Here is a 16650-nt window from a genome sequence, read left to right on the forward strand (position 1 = left end):
TTTTCATGTACTCAATATCAAATGCTGTTTCTGACATTGCCTCATGTGTCTCAGTCATTTTGCCTTTTTACACTTTCCTATCCATATTTACAAAACTGATTCACCTGTATCTTTTAATGATGCCTCATTGGCCCTCTTTTTACTTAGATTCCCCTGGGCTAACAGGAGACAGATAAAATAAATCCAGTTCCATGTGTATGACATATGTAGAGAAGAACATTCCTATTTTCTGTTTTTCAAAGCACCATTTGTAGAAAAATGTTAGGCTCTGAAGCCTAAGGAAAATGTTACTTAAGTTGTATAGATAGATTATCATAGAATTACAAAATATTCATTTAAAATCTTTTTTTTCTTTTTTATTATTATTTTTATTTGTTTTGCCATTGCATTAATACAAACAAAATGTCTTAGTAAGTAGTGTTTCATATTATATGAAAATGAGCAAGTGTAAGAAGTACTTTATGCGTCTACCCAGGTGTAATTAAGTTTGTACATAAGGCTTGGGTAAGAGTCAAAGAACAATTATGCATTGCATTATAATGAAAATAGTCCTCAAATTTTGCACCAGCAGGAATGAAGGATATTGTGGGTCAAATATTACCAGTCTAACCATAATGAGAACTATAAACCTTGAGAGTCATGACAAAGTTAAATCACCATACTTGATTTGAGAGTACAAAAGAAACCAAACAAATTGTTAACTCAATTCACCAACTCTGAATTTATACAAGTATGGAAGTAATCAGACTTTAAATTTGAGACTAAATCATGAAGAAGAACCAGGGAGTAAGTATCTTTGTTATTTTCCAGTATAATAATATGATTCCATCTCATTAAAATGTTTTAAAGTAGTATTTGTTTATGGGTTTGTGTTAAAATGTGATTATTTACTAACAAGAAGACTATTCATAGAGTCCTAAAGAACCAGCACAGCAACAAGTCTTGGGTTTTTCATCAACTTTTCCTAAGTTAAATGGTTTTCTGTTATAGAAATAAAATGACATTCCCTATGTAAAGCAATATCTGCTTCCCAGTAAAAGTTTTGACCATCTACTTGGTCACTTTCTAAAGCAATATTGTAAAGCAAAAGAAAACTGATGTGTTCATTGCATGAACTAAACTATTTCTAGGCAATATTTATTTTAGTAGCAGAAGGTACACTCTCTTGTCCTTCTGGCCTTTTATCAGAAAAAGAAAACAATGATGTGGGAAAGGGTTGCATCAACCAAACCCATAAGAAAGGAGAGAATACCAAAAAAATATTCCCATGGATAAACACATATTCTAAAGTGAGATATTTACTATGTAGACTAGTCATTTAAATTTGTGAATGTTTCCTAAACAAAGTGGGCCTCAGGTTTTCAAAATATAAATGTGGAAGTAGGCCTACATAGCCTCTGTTAGCTTATAAACTCTGAATATAGATTATCTACAAAACATGCTGGTTTTTATAATACTGAAGAAAGGAGAAGAATAAATTAAATATTATCATATTATTACTAAAGAAGCTAAATATTTTAAAGAATAATTTGAAGTCTTAATAATGAAAACAGTAGAAGAAATGGCCCTGTTTAAATGTTAACACATAATTTTTATTTCATCCATGGCCTGTGAGAGTGTATTTTTGAAGATGAGAGCTCAATATTTAACTTCAGATAATATTCATTACTTGAATGAAAGGTTGAATGGAAACTGGAGAAAGTTACTGTATGGGAACAGAGGTTTTAAATTTCAAACATTATCTTCATGATGGAAGCTTTAAAACTTTTGTATTCTATCCTCAAATATCTTTTAACATTTTTTATGTCCTATAGGGAGAGCACACATTTTCTGTTCTAAAGGGGTAGAAAAGGATCAGCAATGAAAAACCACACAAGACCCACAGAATTCATTCTTCTGGGGCTATCAGATGACCCAGAGCTTCAGACTGTGACTTTTCTCTTTTTAATCATCACATATATATTAAGTGTCACTGGAAATTTGACTATCATCATTCTCACCTTGGTGGACTCCCATCTACAGACACCTATGTATTTTTTCCTCAGGAACTTCTCTATATTAGAAATTTCCTTTACAACTGTCTGTATTCCTAGATTTCTGGGCACAATTATCACCAGGGACAAAGCAATTTCATACAACAATTGTACAGCTCAATTGTTTTTCTTCATCTTCTTGGGTATCACTGAATTTTATCTTCTAACTGCCATGTCCTATGATCGCTATGTAGCTATCTGCAAACCCCTGCATTACACAACCATCATGAACAACAGAGTCTGTGTATTGCTTGTCTTTTGTGCTTGGCTGGCAGGTTTCTTAAACATCTTCCCACCTGTTATTCTTTTTCTCCAGTTAGATTACTGTGGTTCTAATATCATTGATCACTTTGCTTGTGACTATTTCCCCCTCTTGCAACTATCCTGCTCAGACACATGGCTCCTTGAAGTGATTGGTTTTTACTCTGCAATAGTGATTCTGCTTTTTACTTTGGCATTAATAAATCTATCCTACATGTTCATCATCAAGACAATTCTGAGACTGCCTTCTGCCAGTCAGAGAAAAAAGGCATTTTCTACATGCTCCTCTCACATGATTGTCATTTCCATCTCTTATGGAAGCTGTATATTCATGTATGCCAACCCTTCAGCAAAAGAAAAGGCATCCTTGACAAAAGGAGTAGCAATTCTGAATACTTCTGTTGCTCCTATGATGAATCCGTTTATATATACACTGAGGAACCAGCAGGTGAAGCAAGCCTTCCTGGAGACCATCCAAAAGGTTATCTTTTTCTCCAGTAAATGCAAGTATCTGTAGCATTAAAAAATAAAGTTCTTCTCAATGATTTCTTTATTCATATTCTCTCAAAACTTTCACTACAGTTATATGATTTCTTTTTATTCATGCCTATTCTAATCTTCCCCACATGTTGAACCAAGTAAATCGGGTAAAGCTAAATATTGCTTCAGAGTTTTCTGTAAATTGTTTTTTATTCATATGTATTTGATGAAGTATAAAATGTTACAACATAGGCCATTTTGTTTGAGAAAAAGAATCTCAGGAATAATGTGGATTTCTGAAATTTTCACTCTTACAAGGTAACAAAAATGAATATTATTAGAAAATTTTGATTTTATTTGGCATTTTCATGAAATCAAATAACCACATACACTAGAAGGTTGGAAATAAATTATAAATATTTACTTAAATATTTTTGAAAGATTATACACGTATACATATTCAAATTCTTTATACTACCACTAATACTTTTGATAATAATGAAGAGAAAGACAAGAAAGAAGAGGGTATCCAGACTCTGAAAGAGCAGCTTCACCCGAGCTTTCCCGTCGTCAGAAGACCCCTTCAGCTGGGAGAACTTAAACCTCCAGGGCACACTCTCCGTCTTACTGTCGAAACAGGTGAATCCGAGAGCAAAGTCCACCGTGAACCACAGTGTCTCCTTGCCAGCTGCATATGTACGTTTTGGACCCTGTTCTCTGCACGGCCCGGAAGGTGGCTCACTGGAAGAACAGCTCCCAGGCGGCCAGCTCGCTGCCCAGCTCCACGCCGAAAACGTGGCTCAGCTGAGCAGAGCTTCTGTTGAGTGCTGAAAATTAAATTATTTTCTTAAGAAACGACTATTTCCTGCACATTGTTGCCATTTTGTGTGATTTTATAATGATCCTATAGTTGTGACACCAATAAAATATGTCATTAGTTTCCAAAAAAAAAAAAAGAAAGAAGAGGGTAGAGATAATTTTGTTTAGCAATTACCATATTCTAGACTTATTCTAGAGAATGATTTTCTAGAAGGAAGCAATTTCTTCCTATTGGCTCACTGAATCCTGCCAACAACATTCTGAGGTACCTGTAATTGTTATTCTCTTGCGGAAATATTACCTTATCTTTTCCTCTGGAAATATCGTAAGATTGTCATCATTCATATGCATGTAAAAAATGTTGGAACTAAATTTTAAAATCTTACCTCTCTCAAGAATTTTCACATTTTAGTCATAAACAGTTCAGTCACTCAGTCATGCCCGACTCTTTGCGAGACCATGGACTGCAGCACGCCAGGCCTCCCTACCATCACCAACTCCCGGAGTTTACTCACACTCATGTCCTATGAGTTGGTGATGCCATCCAACCATCTCATTCTCTGTCGTCCTCTTCTCCTCCCACCTTCAATCTTTCCCAGCATCAGGGTTTCTTCAAATGAGTCAGTTCTTCACATCAGGTGGCCAAAGTATTCGAGTTTCAGCTTGAACATCAGTCCTTTCAATGAAGATTTAGGAATGATTTCCTTTAGGATGGACTGTTTGGATCTCTTTGCCATCCAAGGAACTCTCAAGAGTCTTCTCCAACACAACAGTTCAAAAGCATCAATTCTTCAGCACTCAGCTTTCTTTATAGTTCAACTCTCACATCCATACATGACTACTGGAAAAACCATAGCTTTGACTAGATGGACCTATTAGTCATACTGCCTTATTTTAAATAAGAAACCCATGGTGGATTCATGTCAATGTATGGCAAAACCAATACAATATTGTAAAGTTAAAAAATAGATAAATAAACTAATTTTAAAAAAAAGAATAATATATGGGTCAATGTTTAGGAAAATTTTAAGACTGGAGGTGGGTAGACTATCCCTAGCCCACTGGGAAAATTTGTTAAAAGTTTTACTGAACACGCGTGAGCCCTTTCACTTACATTTTGTTCATAGCTGCATCCAAAATAAAGACAGGAAGAACTGAGTAATTGCATCAGGGATACTATGCCTGCAAATTCTAAATTATTAATATATTACCCTTTTACAGAAAAAGTGAATGTTGACCACTGCTATTGATAATCAAAATGATTATACTGATAGCTAACATTTAAACTAACCACTATAGAGTTTGTATAGAATTATGTAGCTGCTGCTGCTGCTGCTAAGTCGCTTCAGTTGTGTCCGACTCTGTGCGACCCCAGAGACGGCAGCCCACACAAGGCTCCCCCGTCCCTGGGATTCTCCAGGCAAGAATACTGGAGTGGGTTGCCATTTCCTTCTCCAATGCATGAAAGGGAAAAGTGAAAGTGAAGTTGCTCAGTCGTGTCCGACTCTTCATGACCCCATGGACTGCAGTCCACCAGGCTCCTCCGTCAATGGGATTCTTCAGGCATGAGTACTGGAGTGGGGTGTCATTGCCTTCTCTGAGAATTATGTAGAGAGCTGCATTATCTGATAATGTCAGCGTAGACTCCTTCATATCTTTTGTAAAAATTTTACAGTTCTTTTAATTTCCAGAACTAACTTATCTACTGTTTATGGTAAATTTTTATTGAGTAAATAAGAACTCACAATCCTCAATCAAGTCTAAACTTCAGTATTTTCACATGCTTCCAATCAAGCTTAGAAATTATAAATGTTTCAGCATGAGGGAAGGAGAGAGTAATGGCATGACTTCCCTACAAAGTGGAAGTCTCAGTATTTTTTTATAAGTTGTTTTTCTTGTGTTTCATCAAATGATGGATCTAAGACTCTCAATTGAGTATAGTATGTGAATATCAGGAAAAACTTGCCTCTGAGTTATGGTTACAGTGTTTCTATAATAATGGTTTAAAAATGTAGGATGAGTTTGAGTACCTTTCATCATTATATAACTTTTTGACTTCATGGAAAACAGAAAAGAAAAAAGTGTTCAGGGCCAGAATTGCATGATCTTGCATGATTATTCATATAAATTCTAATCAGTATATTTTCCAATATTATAATGCTTAAAATAAGCATTTTTAACAAAAACCTCAAGTTTATATCTGGTAAAACTTTGCTCTTGTTACCTTCTTCACTCCTATTGATTAGGCATATCACTTAAAGAGGCAATTAAGTGAATTGTATGTACAAGCTTGGAAGAGAAGAGAAGCGAAAAGCAAAGGAGAAAAGGAAAGATATTCCCATCTGAATGCAGAGTTCCAAAGAATAGCAAGGAGAGATAAGAAAGCCTTCCTCAGCGATCAGTGCAAAGAAATAGAGGAAAACAACAGATTGGGAAAGACTAGAGATCTCTTCAAGAAAATTAGAGATACCAAAGGAACATTTCATGCAAAGATGGGCTCGATAAAGGACAGAAATGGTATGGACCTAACAGAAGCAGAAGATATTAAGAAGAGGTGGCAAGAATACACCGAAGAACTGTACAAAAAAGATCTTCACAACCCAGATAATCACAATGGTGTGATCACTCACCTAGAGCCAGACATCCTGGAATGTGAAGTCAAGTGGGCCTTAGAAAGCATCACTACGAACAAAGCTAGTGGAGGTGATGGAATTCCAGTTGAGCTATTTCAAATCCTCAAAGGTGATGCTGTGAAAGTGCTGCACTCGATATGCCAGCAAATTTGGAAAACTCAGCAGTGGCCACAGGACTGGAAAAGGTCAGTCTTCGTTCCAATCCCAAAGAAAGGCAATGCCAAAGAATGCTCAAACTACCGCACAATTGCACTCATCTCACAGGCTAGTAAAGTAATGCTCAAAATTCTCCAAGCCAGGCTTCAGCAATACGTGAACCATGAACTTCCAGATGTTCAAGCTGGTTTTAGAAAAGCCAGAGGAACCAGAGATCAAATTGCCAATATCCGCTGGATCATCGAAAAAGCAAGAGAGTACCAGAAAAACATCTATTTGTGCTTTATTGACTATGCCAAAGCCTTTGACTGTGTGGATCACAATAAACTGTGGAAAATTCTGAAAGAGATGGGAATACCAGACCATCTGACCTGTCTCTTGAGAAACCTGTATGCAGGTCAGGAAGCAACAGTCAGAACTGGACATGGAACAACAGACTGGTTCCAAATAGGAAAAGGAGTCCGTCAAGGCTGTATATTGTCACCCTGCTTATTTAACTTATATGCAGAGTACATCATGAGAAACGCTGGGCTGGAAGAAACACAAGCTGGAATCAAGACTGCTGGGAGAAATATCAATAACCTCAGATATGCGGATGACACCACCCTTATGGCAGAAAGTGAAGAAGAACTAAAGAGCCTCTTGATGAAGGTGAAAGAGGAGAGTGAAAAAGTTGGCTTAAAGCTCAACGTTCAGAAAACTAAGATCATGGCATCTGGTCCCATCACTTCATGGGAAATAGATGGGGAAACAGTGAAAACAGTGTCAGACTTTATTTTTTTGGGCTCCAAAATCACTGCTGATGGTGATTGCAGCCATGAAATTAAAAGACGCTTACTCCTTGGAAGGAAGGTTATGGCCAACCTAGATAGCATATTTAAAAGCAGAGACATTACTTTGCCAACAAAAGTCCATCTAGTCAAGGCTATGGTTTTTCCAGTGGTCATGTATGGATGTGAGAGTTGGACGGTGAAGAAAGCTGAGCGCCGAAGAATTGATGCTTTTGAACTGTGGTGTTGGAGAAGACTCTTGAGAGTCCCTTGGACTGCAAGGAGATCCAACCAGTCCATCCTAAAAGAGATCAATCCTGGGTGTTCATTGGATGTCTGATGTTGAAGCTGAAACTCCAATACTTTGGCCACCTCATGCGAAGGGTTGACTCATTGGAAAAGACCCTAATGCTGGGTAGGATACAGGGCGGGAGGAGAAGGGGACGACAGAGGATGAGATGGTTGGATGGCATCACCTACTCGATGGACATGGGTTTGGTTAGACTCCGGGAGTGGGTGATGGACAGAGAGGCCTGGCATGCTGCAGTTCATGGGGTCGCAAAGAGTCGGACACGACTGAGTGACTGAACTGAACTGATGTACAAGCTATTATCTCAGAATAGTCACAAATATGAGAAAGTTATAACACCCCTTAGCTACTGATTATCAAAAGATCAGCTTAACATCAAGCTTTTATTTAAACATACAACTGACCACAGTAAATGCAGTCATATTTGGTATCCAGTAATATTTATTTTGTCAGCTACAAATTGGCACTTGCCATAAGTGCTTGCCATCTACCTTTACAAGGATTAAATCATGTGCTGCAGCAGCTGCTGATGTTCAACACCACTTGAAGGAGTTCAGTGTGGAGAGCAGGACTGAGGCACTTTCTGCTCTAGGAAAACTGGCAGGGCAGGTCTTCAGATAGTTAAATAGTCTCAGGAGCTGATTTTTTGAGCCCAATTCTTGGATCTCCTTATATCAAGAAAAACACTAAAGTTCTTCACGGTGATGACTGTTTCTCATAACTAGCAGAAGTTTCATGAGATGAGCAGAAAATTTCTACAAAAAATATGTGCTTGAATACATCTACTCCCCTTTTACCAAATCACATATATACTGTTCTTTCCCTATACCTCTTTAGATCTGTTTCTCACAGATATCTGAGGTCTGTCTCCCAGATTGCAATCCTCATATTGCCCCAAATAAAATCTAACTTGCAACTCTCACAGTGGGTATTTTTTTTAATTGATAATTTCCTCAGGCATTTTAAAAGAATTGTTATGATACATATGTTAATTTTGGAGCTCCCCAAGAAGTGGAGGCAATTTCATAGTTTTCCCTAATAGCTTTCATAGTTTTCTTCATTATAGTAGTCTTTGAGTTGATAAATTATACAGCACAGAAAATGTTAAACTCAGTAATGAGAAAAGTTATTTGCTTTCTCAAAAAAATGTAATTACATTATTCTTTTAAGTTGTACTGTTTTTCATGTAGTTACTAAATTGGCCACAATATGAAAAGGAGAGTATATGCAATATTCTAATGAGACTGTCAGATTATATTTATGGTCTTTGTGTGGTAATAAAAAATAAGGTTAAACATGATACAATATTTATTCAATTACTGAAAAGAGTAATTTCTGGTGAAATCACAAAACGCTCTTCTCTCTTGCATTTTGAAATTTCACCAGAAGAAAAGTGCATGAGAGAAGGTTTACACTTGAATGGAAAAAATGTGTATATATATATATATATATATATGTACATATATGAAGATTTCAAATTTAAATGGCAAAAATAAAATATACATATGCAAATATCCTTGGTAAACTGCTGACAATAAAAATATAAATGATAAAAATGAACCTAGGGAGGCTGTGTGGATATTAATAAATTTTGAAAAACCTGGATTTTAATTTAATTGCTCTTCATTCATATGCCTCTAATTCATGAAACAGGACTTTTATACTTTCATTTCCTTGAGAAAAACATAGTCTTCCTTGCCATGTCCATGAAGGCTCGCTTGACTTGCTGATTCCTAAGAGTGTAGATAAAGGGGTTCAGCATGGGTGCTACTGAGGTATTTAGCACAGCTACTCCCTTGCTCAAAGACACCCTGTCTTTTGCAGATGGATTCACATACATGAAAATGCAGCTTCCATAAGAGATAGAGATGACAATCATGTGGGAAGAACACGTGGAAAAGGCCTTTGTCCTCTGAGTGGTAGAAGGGATCCTCAAAATTGTTCTGATGATATATGTGTAGGACAGAATTATTAATGCCAAAGTGAACAATAGAATAAACACAGCACAGGAAAACCCCAGTATCTCTAGGAATTTGGTGTCTGAACAAGAAAGGTGTAATAAGGGGAAATAATCACAAGTAAAATGGTTGATAACATTGGACTTACAGTAATCAAGCTGTAGGAAGAGCATTACTAATGGGAATATGATTAAGAATGAAGCCAGCCAAGAGGCCAAGACAAGCAGTGTGCAGACTCTGTGATTCATGATGGTCATGTAATGCAGGGGTTTGCAGATGGCAATGTAACGGTCATAGGACATGGCAGCCAGAAGATAAAACTCAGTGACTCCCAAGAAAATGAAAAAAAATAACTGAGCCATACAATCATTAAAAGAGATGGTTTTATCTCCCGTAATAATGGTGGCCAAGAACTTGGGAATAGTGACAGTTGTGAATGACACTTCTAATATGGAGAAACTCCTGAGGAAGAAATACATGGGGGTCTGGAGGTGGGCGTCCAGCAGGGTCAGGGTGATAATGGTCAGGTTCCCAGTGACGCTGAGCATGTAGGTGATGAGCAGAAAGACAAAGGTCACAACCTGAAGTTGTGGGTCATCTGACAGTCCCAGGAGGATAAACTCTCTTATTTCTGTGTAGTTTCTCATTTTTCTGCTTCTTTTAAGTGACCCTCAGGAGAAAACACAAAGAGAAGACACAGAAACTTATCACTGTATAACACTGGGATTTGTCTCTGAAAGTAAACTTACTATGCCATGCTAACATAATTCAGGAGATATTTAAAAACAAGTTAATAAAAATAGATAACTTACTTTAAGTTTTTACCATATGCCAGTATGTGTGTTTCACATAGAATATTTCTTTATAAAATCCTTATTTTACAGGTTGGAATCAGAGTAGAAACAATTTTAAAAATCTTATCCAAATCACATACCCTGAATTGAAAAAGCAGGGATTATAACCTAGATCTAAAACCTAGGAAATGCAGTAAAATAAATGCTACTTGTTGTCTTTTAAAATGCCCACCTCCCACTCTTAGAGGATTTCCTCCTGTTGGGAAAGATTTCATCTTTTTTCAAGCCCCATAAAATCATCATATCCTAATTTGTGTCACCTAGCTTCTTGTATTGTTATTCTCTACTGTAATATAGAAAACCTAAATGTGTCAGGAAAAAGTCACCCAATGGATATGTCTCCAAAATAAAAGTCATTGGAATGAAATCTTTAACAACATGACAGATTTCTAAGTTTTCACTCAGACTCACATTAACCTTCCAACCTCATACTCCTCTTCCGAAGCCTCAGATAATGGAATAAAGGAATCCAGACAATGGATTTGCTTCAGCAGTCTTCTCAGATATTAGAGAGTCAAGAGAGGAGGCAGAGTGAACGTTTAGTAGACTGGATCTGGGTTATGAGTTAAGGAAACCAAAATGTGTTGTTCAGACCCCATGAACTGCAGCACGCCAGGCTTCCCTGTCCCTCACCATCTCCCAGAGTTTGCTCAAGTTCATGTCCATTGCATTGGTGATGCCATCCATGCCATCACGCCATGGTGATGCCATCCATGCCATCACGCCATGGTGATGCCATCCATGCCATCACGCCATGGTGATGCCATATCTCTGACGTCCTCTTCTCCTTCTGCCCTCAATCTTTCCCAGCCTCACAGGCTTTCCCAATGAATCAGCTGTTGGCATCAACTGGTCAAATTACTGAAGCTTTCAGTAGATAGCAGCAATGCAGCTGCTCTGCTACATCAGTTCAGTTCAGTTCAGTTCAGTCGCTCAGTCGTGTCTGACTCTGCGACCCCATGAATCGCAGCACGCCAGGCCTCCCTGTCCATCACCAACTCCCGGAGTTTACCCAAACTCATGTCCATCGAGTTGGTGATGCCATCCAGCCATCTCATCCTCTGTTGTCCCCTTCTCCTCCTGCCCCCAATCCTTCCCAGCATCAAGGTCTTTTCCAATGAGGCAACTCTTCGCATGAGGTGGCCAAAGTATTGGAGTCTCTGCTCATAGGAAATCCCAAAACAGAATTAGGTCATCTACGAATGGTTTAGCACCAGGTTCCCCACAAATTGGGGTGCCGTGATGAGTGAGGGGGTGGCTACCTTTCTGGCTGCACCCAGTGTCTCAGGAGGAAGGGCTCTCTGCAGCTGACCCTGGTCCTAAAGCAGAGGGTGGCACTCCCTTAGGGACCCTGGTGGAGGCCTGCCAGCAGGGACGTTGGGGGACCAGCTATCCAAGGCCAATCAAGGCTCCTGTGATGCTGCCGTATCATTCTGCATGGGCAGGATTCTGACTTAGAGGTGTTTAGTCATAATCCCACAGATGGTAGCTTTGCTCCACTGGCTCCTCAGCTAAGCTCTCAACCAAAGTGTATGAATATCTGAAAACAAACATTACTTTTCAGACAACATTTTTTCTTCAAAATTTCTCTCATCTAAATGTTATTACTATTCTCTCTCCATTTCTGTTTCTCAGCTGTGTCCAACACTTTGCAGCACCATTGACTGTAGCCCTCCAGACACCTCTGCCCATAGAATTTTCCAGGCAAGAATACTGGAGTGGGGGTGCTATCTTCTACTTCAGGGGATCTTCCCCACCCAGGTATTGAACCCAAGTCTCTTGCAAATCTGGCATTGGTAAATAGATTATTTACCAGCTGTGCCACCTGGGAAGCATCTACATTAATATTCCCTTAATAGAATCTCTATTTTGTCAGTGTATTAGTATAAACATGAAATAGCAATGAAAACCTTTATTTTGTCATTCCAATTAATAGTAATAATAATGCATTTATGTTAAAAAGAAGCTGAGTTCCCTCAACAAATTGAGGCAACCCAGAATTTGATACATATTTACAAATATAAAAGTCATTGTTCTCAGTTAACAACAATCATCTGTAATTAACAACTGTGTATGATTCTGAACTGTAAACCATTTCTGGAATGTGAGGTGTTAACCATTCCTGCGATGTTTTTGGTAAAGTAATGAAGAATATATCCAAATTTCTAAGACATCATTTCAGACTTTTTCCTTACAACTCATTCACATTGTTTTCCCTTAGTCCCGTGGATCTTAGGATAACAAGTTACATATTCCTTTCTGTCCGCTTCTTTTTAATTAATTCTAGTGTCTTGGATAAGGGCTTCCCAGGTGGTACTGGTGGTAAAGAACATGCCTGCCAATTCAGGAAACTAAGAGATGTGGGTTCCATCTCTGGGTTGGGAAGATCCCCTGGAGGAGGGCATGGCAATACACTCCAGTATTCCTACCTGGAGAATCCCCATGTACAAAGGAGCCTGGCATGCTACAGTCCGTAGGGTCTCAAAGAGTCAGACATGACTGAAGTGACTTAGCAGCAGTGTCTTGGATATCTCATTGTCGAAACAGGCATGTGGCTCATTGAAAGTGAAAATTAACCTATATGATAAACAAATGCTGGCCATTGTGTTAAATAAGATTACTGGAAGTGATTTTCAGGACACATATGCTATTCCATAGTAAATTGTAAGCGTGGCTTCTTTGAGAAAAGATCACTAGCATTCCCCAAATTCACCAATTTAAAAAAGCGACGATATTTAAATGTCTATTAAAGATTGCATTCCTTATTTTATATAAATTGTGAGACATGAGTGGGAAGCTCTCTAAATTTCACAATATAATTGGAAACAAATTAGCTTCTCACATTCTCTCTGTGTACTAAATTTTCTTTTCTTAACTTTAAGACTCCTAGGGAAATCGTAAGTAATTCTATGTGAACACATATATCCTCAAGGCAGTTTGTACCCTTTGCATACTTCCACTTCCTTATCTTTTCCTTTCACTTGAGGATCTTTTCCTTGGTGTTAGGTTTATAAGCTAGAATAATTTGTCACAGAAGAGAACAGAATATTTATTAAATTTGATATCTTGGGTAATAGCTTGGTTTTATAACAACCCTAATCTTTTTCTAGAATGATTTGTTCCACTCCTGATTGTGTTTGCTGACATCTAATACCATGTAAGAATATCATCATGACTGTAAGAAAAAAAAAAACTCATAAGAGTCAGTTTAGATTATTTTCAGATTATTACTTTAAGACTGCCTTTGACTAGTCCTACAGCTAGTTCAGAATCCTGTTTCTCTTAGTTCTCTAGTTAAAAAAAAAAAAAGTCCTTGTTTTTTTCTTAATGGAAAAGGGAAATCAAATCAAAGCACCAACAAGTATGAATAGGAATAATGAAGGGAAAACTGTAAAGACCTAAGTCACTCTCAAAATCTGTATATTTTCCTAGAAATGTTGCTTCTCTCCTAATTGTCTCAGTTTCAACTATTATCTATGTCTGAAGATAATTTTTAACTTAAAAAGGAAATAAATTCTTATAAAAATATGGCATCAGGACTTAATTTTAGTTAAAAATGTGTGAGACTATTAGGGATTTGCATTGCAAGAGAAATTATTAAAAATACAGCTCTCTGAGTTATAGGTTTCTTTTCCACTATGAACATGACTATAATATTTCATGGAATTATTATGAGGGCTAATGTAATTAAAAGCAAAGTTAAATTACATAAAAACTTTTAAGCATGTATTCCCACAGAGTAAATACTATTTTTATTATTATTCCTAAAAATAAAATCAATTATTACCTTTGAGGAAGATGATCCCAATATAAAAAATAATAACCATCTTGAAGGAAACTCATTTGAGAGACAATGCTAAGATTTATATACTTATCTAACAGACTCATTACAACAGTTTTGTGTGATGTTTGAATAAGCTAAAAATGAGAGGCTAAATATTAAACAAAATCATATAACTAGTAAATGGTCAAATTGGTATTCTAAATTCTTTCCACTTGAACTGAAGCACGTGCTATTTATCAAACATACATTCAATGAGGAGGTCCAAACTCAAAGAGTAATTTTCTAACAATGAATAAATTAGTAAGACAAACAGAAAATATTAATGTGCTCATTCTTCATAACTCTTAATATTTACAGAAAGGAAAGGCAACTCCAAATTATTCATCTCAATATAATGAAAAGTTAAGCTAAGAATGTATAAATCAATGGTAAGAAAAAGTTGTCATTGGCTTTTACTTTACAGTCTTACCTCTATTTGTACAAATGCATCACTTCAGGTGACCGAAGCTATTTTAAAAAATTGGTAACTATTTCAATTTTAGGATAAGATATCAAGCATTTCTAAAAATACTCTATCTCAACACATTTGGAATTACCTTATTAATATAGATAAATTTCTTTGATACATTTTACATGGAAGCCATGGGAGCAAAAACAGTGAAGGGAAGCAAGATATGGAGTTACTGTGGTCCTTTCTGGATGTGATTTCTATATGAATTTTAACCTGCATGAGGCAAATGTTGCTTTATCCACCATATGCCCGAGGCTCATGGGAAGTACTCCAGCGAATCAAATGTGACAACAGGGCCAAAGGGAAAATACACTAAGGATTATAAACATGTTATCAACATTTATACCACTACTGAAATAGAAAACTTGGCAGATAATATCCAAACAGAAAAGCATGAGAACTAGGCCAGAAGCATATGGATTATTTTGCTTATATGTGAAGATATCTAAATATACAAGATTCTGGAAGAGATTTCCTGAATATCCTAAAACACCATTTCTCTGAAGAATAGACTTTTCCCCCTTGCTGACTAAAATACTGTGGTGAATGAATCTTATGTGCAAACATTACATTTTCCTTTCTTATGTAATAAAATGTCTCTATAAAGTGGCTCTCTAAGCTATTAAATATAAAAAAAATAAAAAATAAAATAGAGTACAATAAAAACAAGAATGAGACAAAATATCATACTCCGTGAATTCCCATGAAAGTTACAAGAAATTTCAGATTAAATACACTTTAAACTGTTCAAACTCTTCCAAAAAACTTTTCAGGTTATTTTTCCATAATAATGGTACTAATTGTTGAGAAGGATCTACCAGAGGACCTGATTGGTTTTCATATGATTGATGGTCTGTGCTCCAGTAATTACTGAAAGCATAAAATCTAGGAATTTTACAAGAATTTACAACTCAGGTTTCTTTTAATCTAATTTTAGAAAGGACAGAAAATTAAATAAACCTCATCCATTGACACCATCACTGTTATTCATTCAACAAATATTTATTGAGATTCTTCTATCTTTAGATACTATAGGAGCACTACGGACACTACAGGATCAAAATAGATATGACCCAAAATTTACTCAGCCTACCAAAGAATCTCCAAATACAAATATAAAAGATACCGTCGTGGTCCGTGCACAGGTTGGAAAAGAATTTCCAGACATGAGACAGAATGAGAGGGAAATAAAGTTTATTAAGTGGGAGACGCTGATAAGAACAGATACTACACTTGATTTTAGCCAAAAGGCCGAGAAGCAATGGACATGGCAAGAGGGGAGGAGAGGGTGAGATGTATGGAAAGAGTAACATAGAAACTTCCATTACCATATGTAAAATAGATAGCCAATGGGAATTTGCTGTATGGCTCAGGAAACTCAAACAGGGGCTCTGTATCAACATGGGTGGGATTGGGAGGGAGACAGGACGGAGGTTCAAAAGGGAGGGGATATATGTATACCTATGGCTGATTCATGTTGAGCTTTGACAGAAAACAGCAAAATTCTGTAAAGCAATTACCTTTCAATAAAAAAAAATAAATAATTAAAAAAAAAAAAAGAATGGAAGATGCTGTTAGAACAGTGGGCCAGCTCAACAGAGAACCGACGTTGAACAGTCCTTAGTCCACTTTTATACCCAGGGTACAAGTACAAGGAATGAGATAGGGGTCTTGCGGGTCATTTGCTGATTGGATGAAGTATGTATACTGGGTGGGAAAGAGTAAGGCAAATACCTTCCCTGTGTGGGGTAGGAGGGGAGACAGGTTATACTGCTCAGGAGGACCTGAAATCTGTTAATAGTTACAACATGGGAGAGAGAAGGACCGTAAGTGTCTGGTTTTTCCGTTCCTGCATTCCAAGACCCTCCTTGGTTTTGTCTGCTCTTTAGTCCTTGGATCATCACATTCCTCCCTTCCTTTATTTTTAGGGCCAATTATTTGGCCCCTGTTGATACCCTGTTCATGTCTAACTATCTACCTATTTCCCTTCTCAGGCATTTGGGAACCCAGTCTCAGGAGAAGAGAAGCGATGACCAGTCTGGCTTCTTCAGGCTGTACAGGGGTGTCATGGGGCTCTGCGT

At 37.1% G+C, this 16650-nt stretch overlaps 2 protein-coding genes and 1 pseudogene across 2 annotated transcripts; 1 reads left to right on the top strand and 2 right to left on the bottom strand.

The window, feature by feature from the left end:
* The first annotated feature begins 1860 nt into the window (after window positions 1-1860).
* Window positions 1861-2811, top strand: LOC145545159 (olfactory receptor 6C3-like). Its single transcript, XM_081588952.1, has one exon. It carries the CDS (start codon window positions 1861-1863, stop codon window positions 2809-2811), a length of 951 nt encoding a protein of 316 aa, XP_081445078.1.
* A 6317-nt stretch (window positions 2812-9128) lies between these two features.
* On the bottom strand, window positions 9129-10067 carry LOC145545113 (olfactory receptor 6C1-like). Its single transcript, XM_081588834.1, has one exon. It carries the CDS (start codon window positions 10065-10067, stop codon window positions 9129-9131), a length of 939 nt encoding a protein of 312 aa, XP_081444960.1.
* Window positions 10068-15720: 5653 nt separating this feature from the next.
* LOC145504146 (U2 spliceosomal RNA) lies at window positions 15721-15832 on the bottom strand (annotated as a pseudogene).
* Window positions 15833-16650: the final 818 nt, after the last annotated feature.

The sequence above is a fragment of the Giraffa tippelskirchi genome, chromosome 4 (assembly GCF_054371585.1).
Source record: "Giraffa tippelskirchi isolate mGirTip1 chromosome 4, T2T-mGirTip1v1.2.pri, whole genome shotgun sequence".
Taxonomy (NCBI): domain Eukaryota; kingdom Metazoa; phylum Chordata; class Mammalia; order Artiodactyla; family Giraffidae; genus Giraffa; species Giraffa tippelskirchi.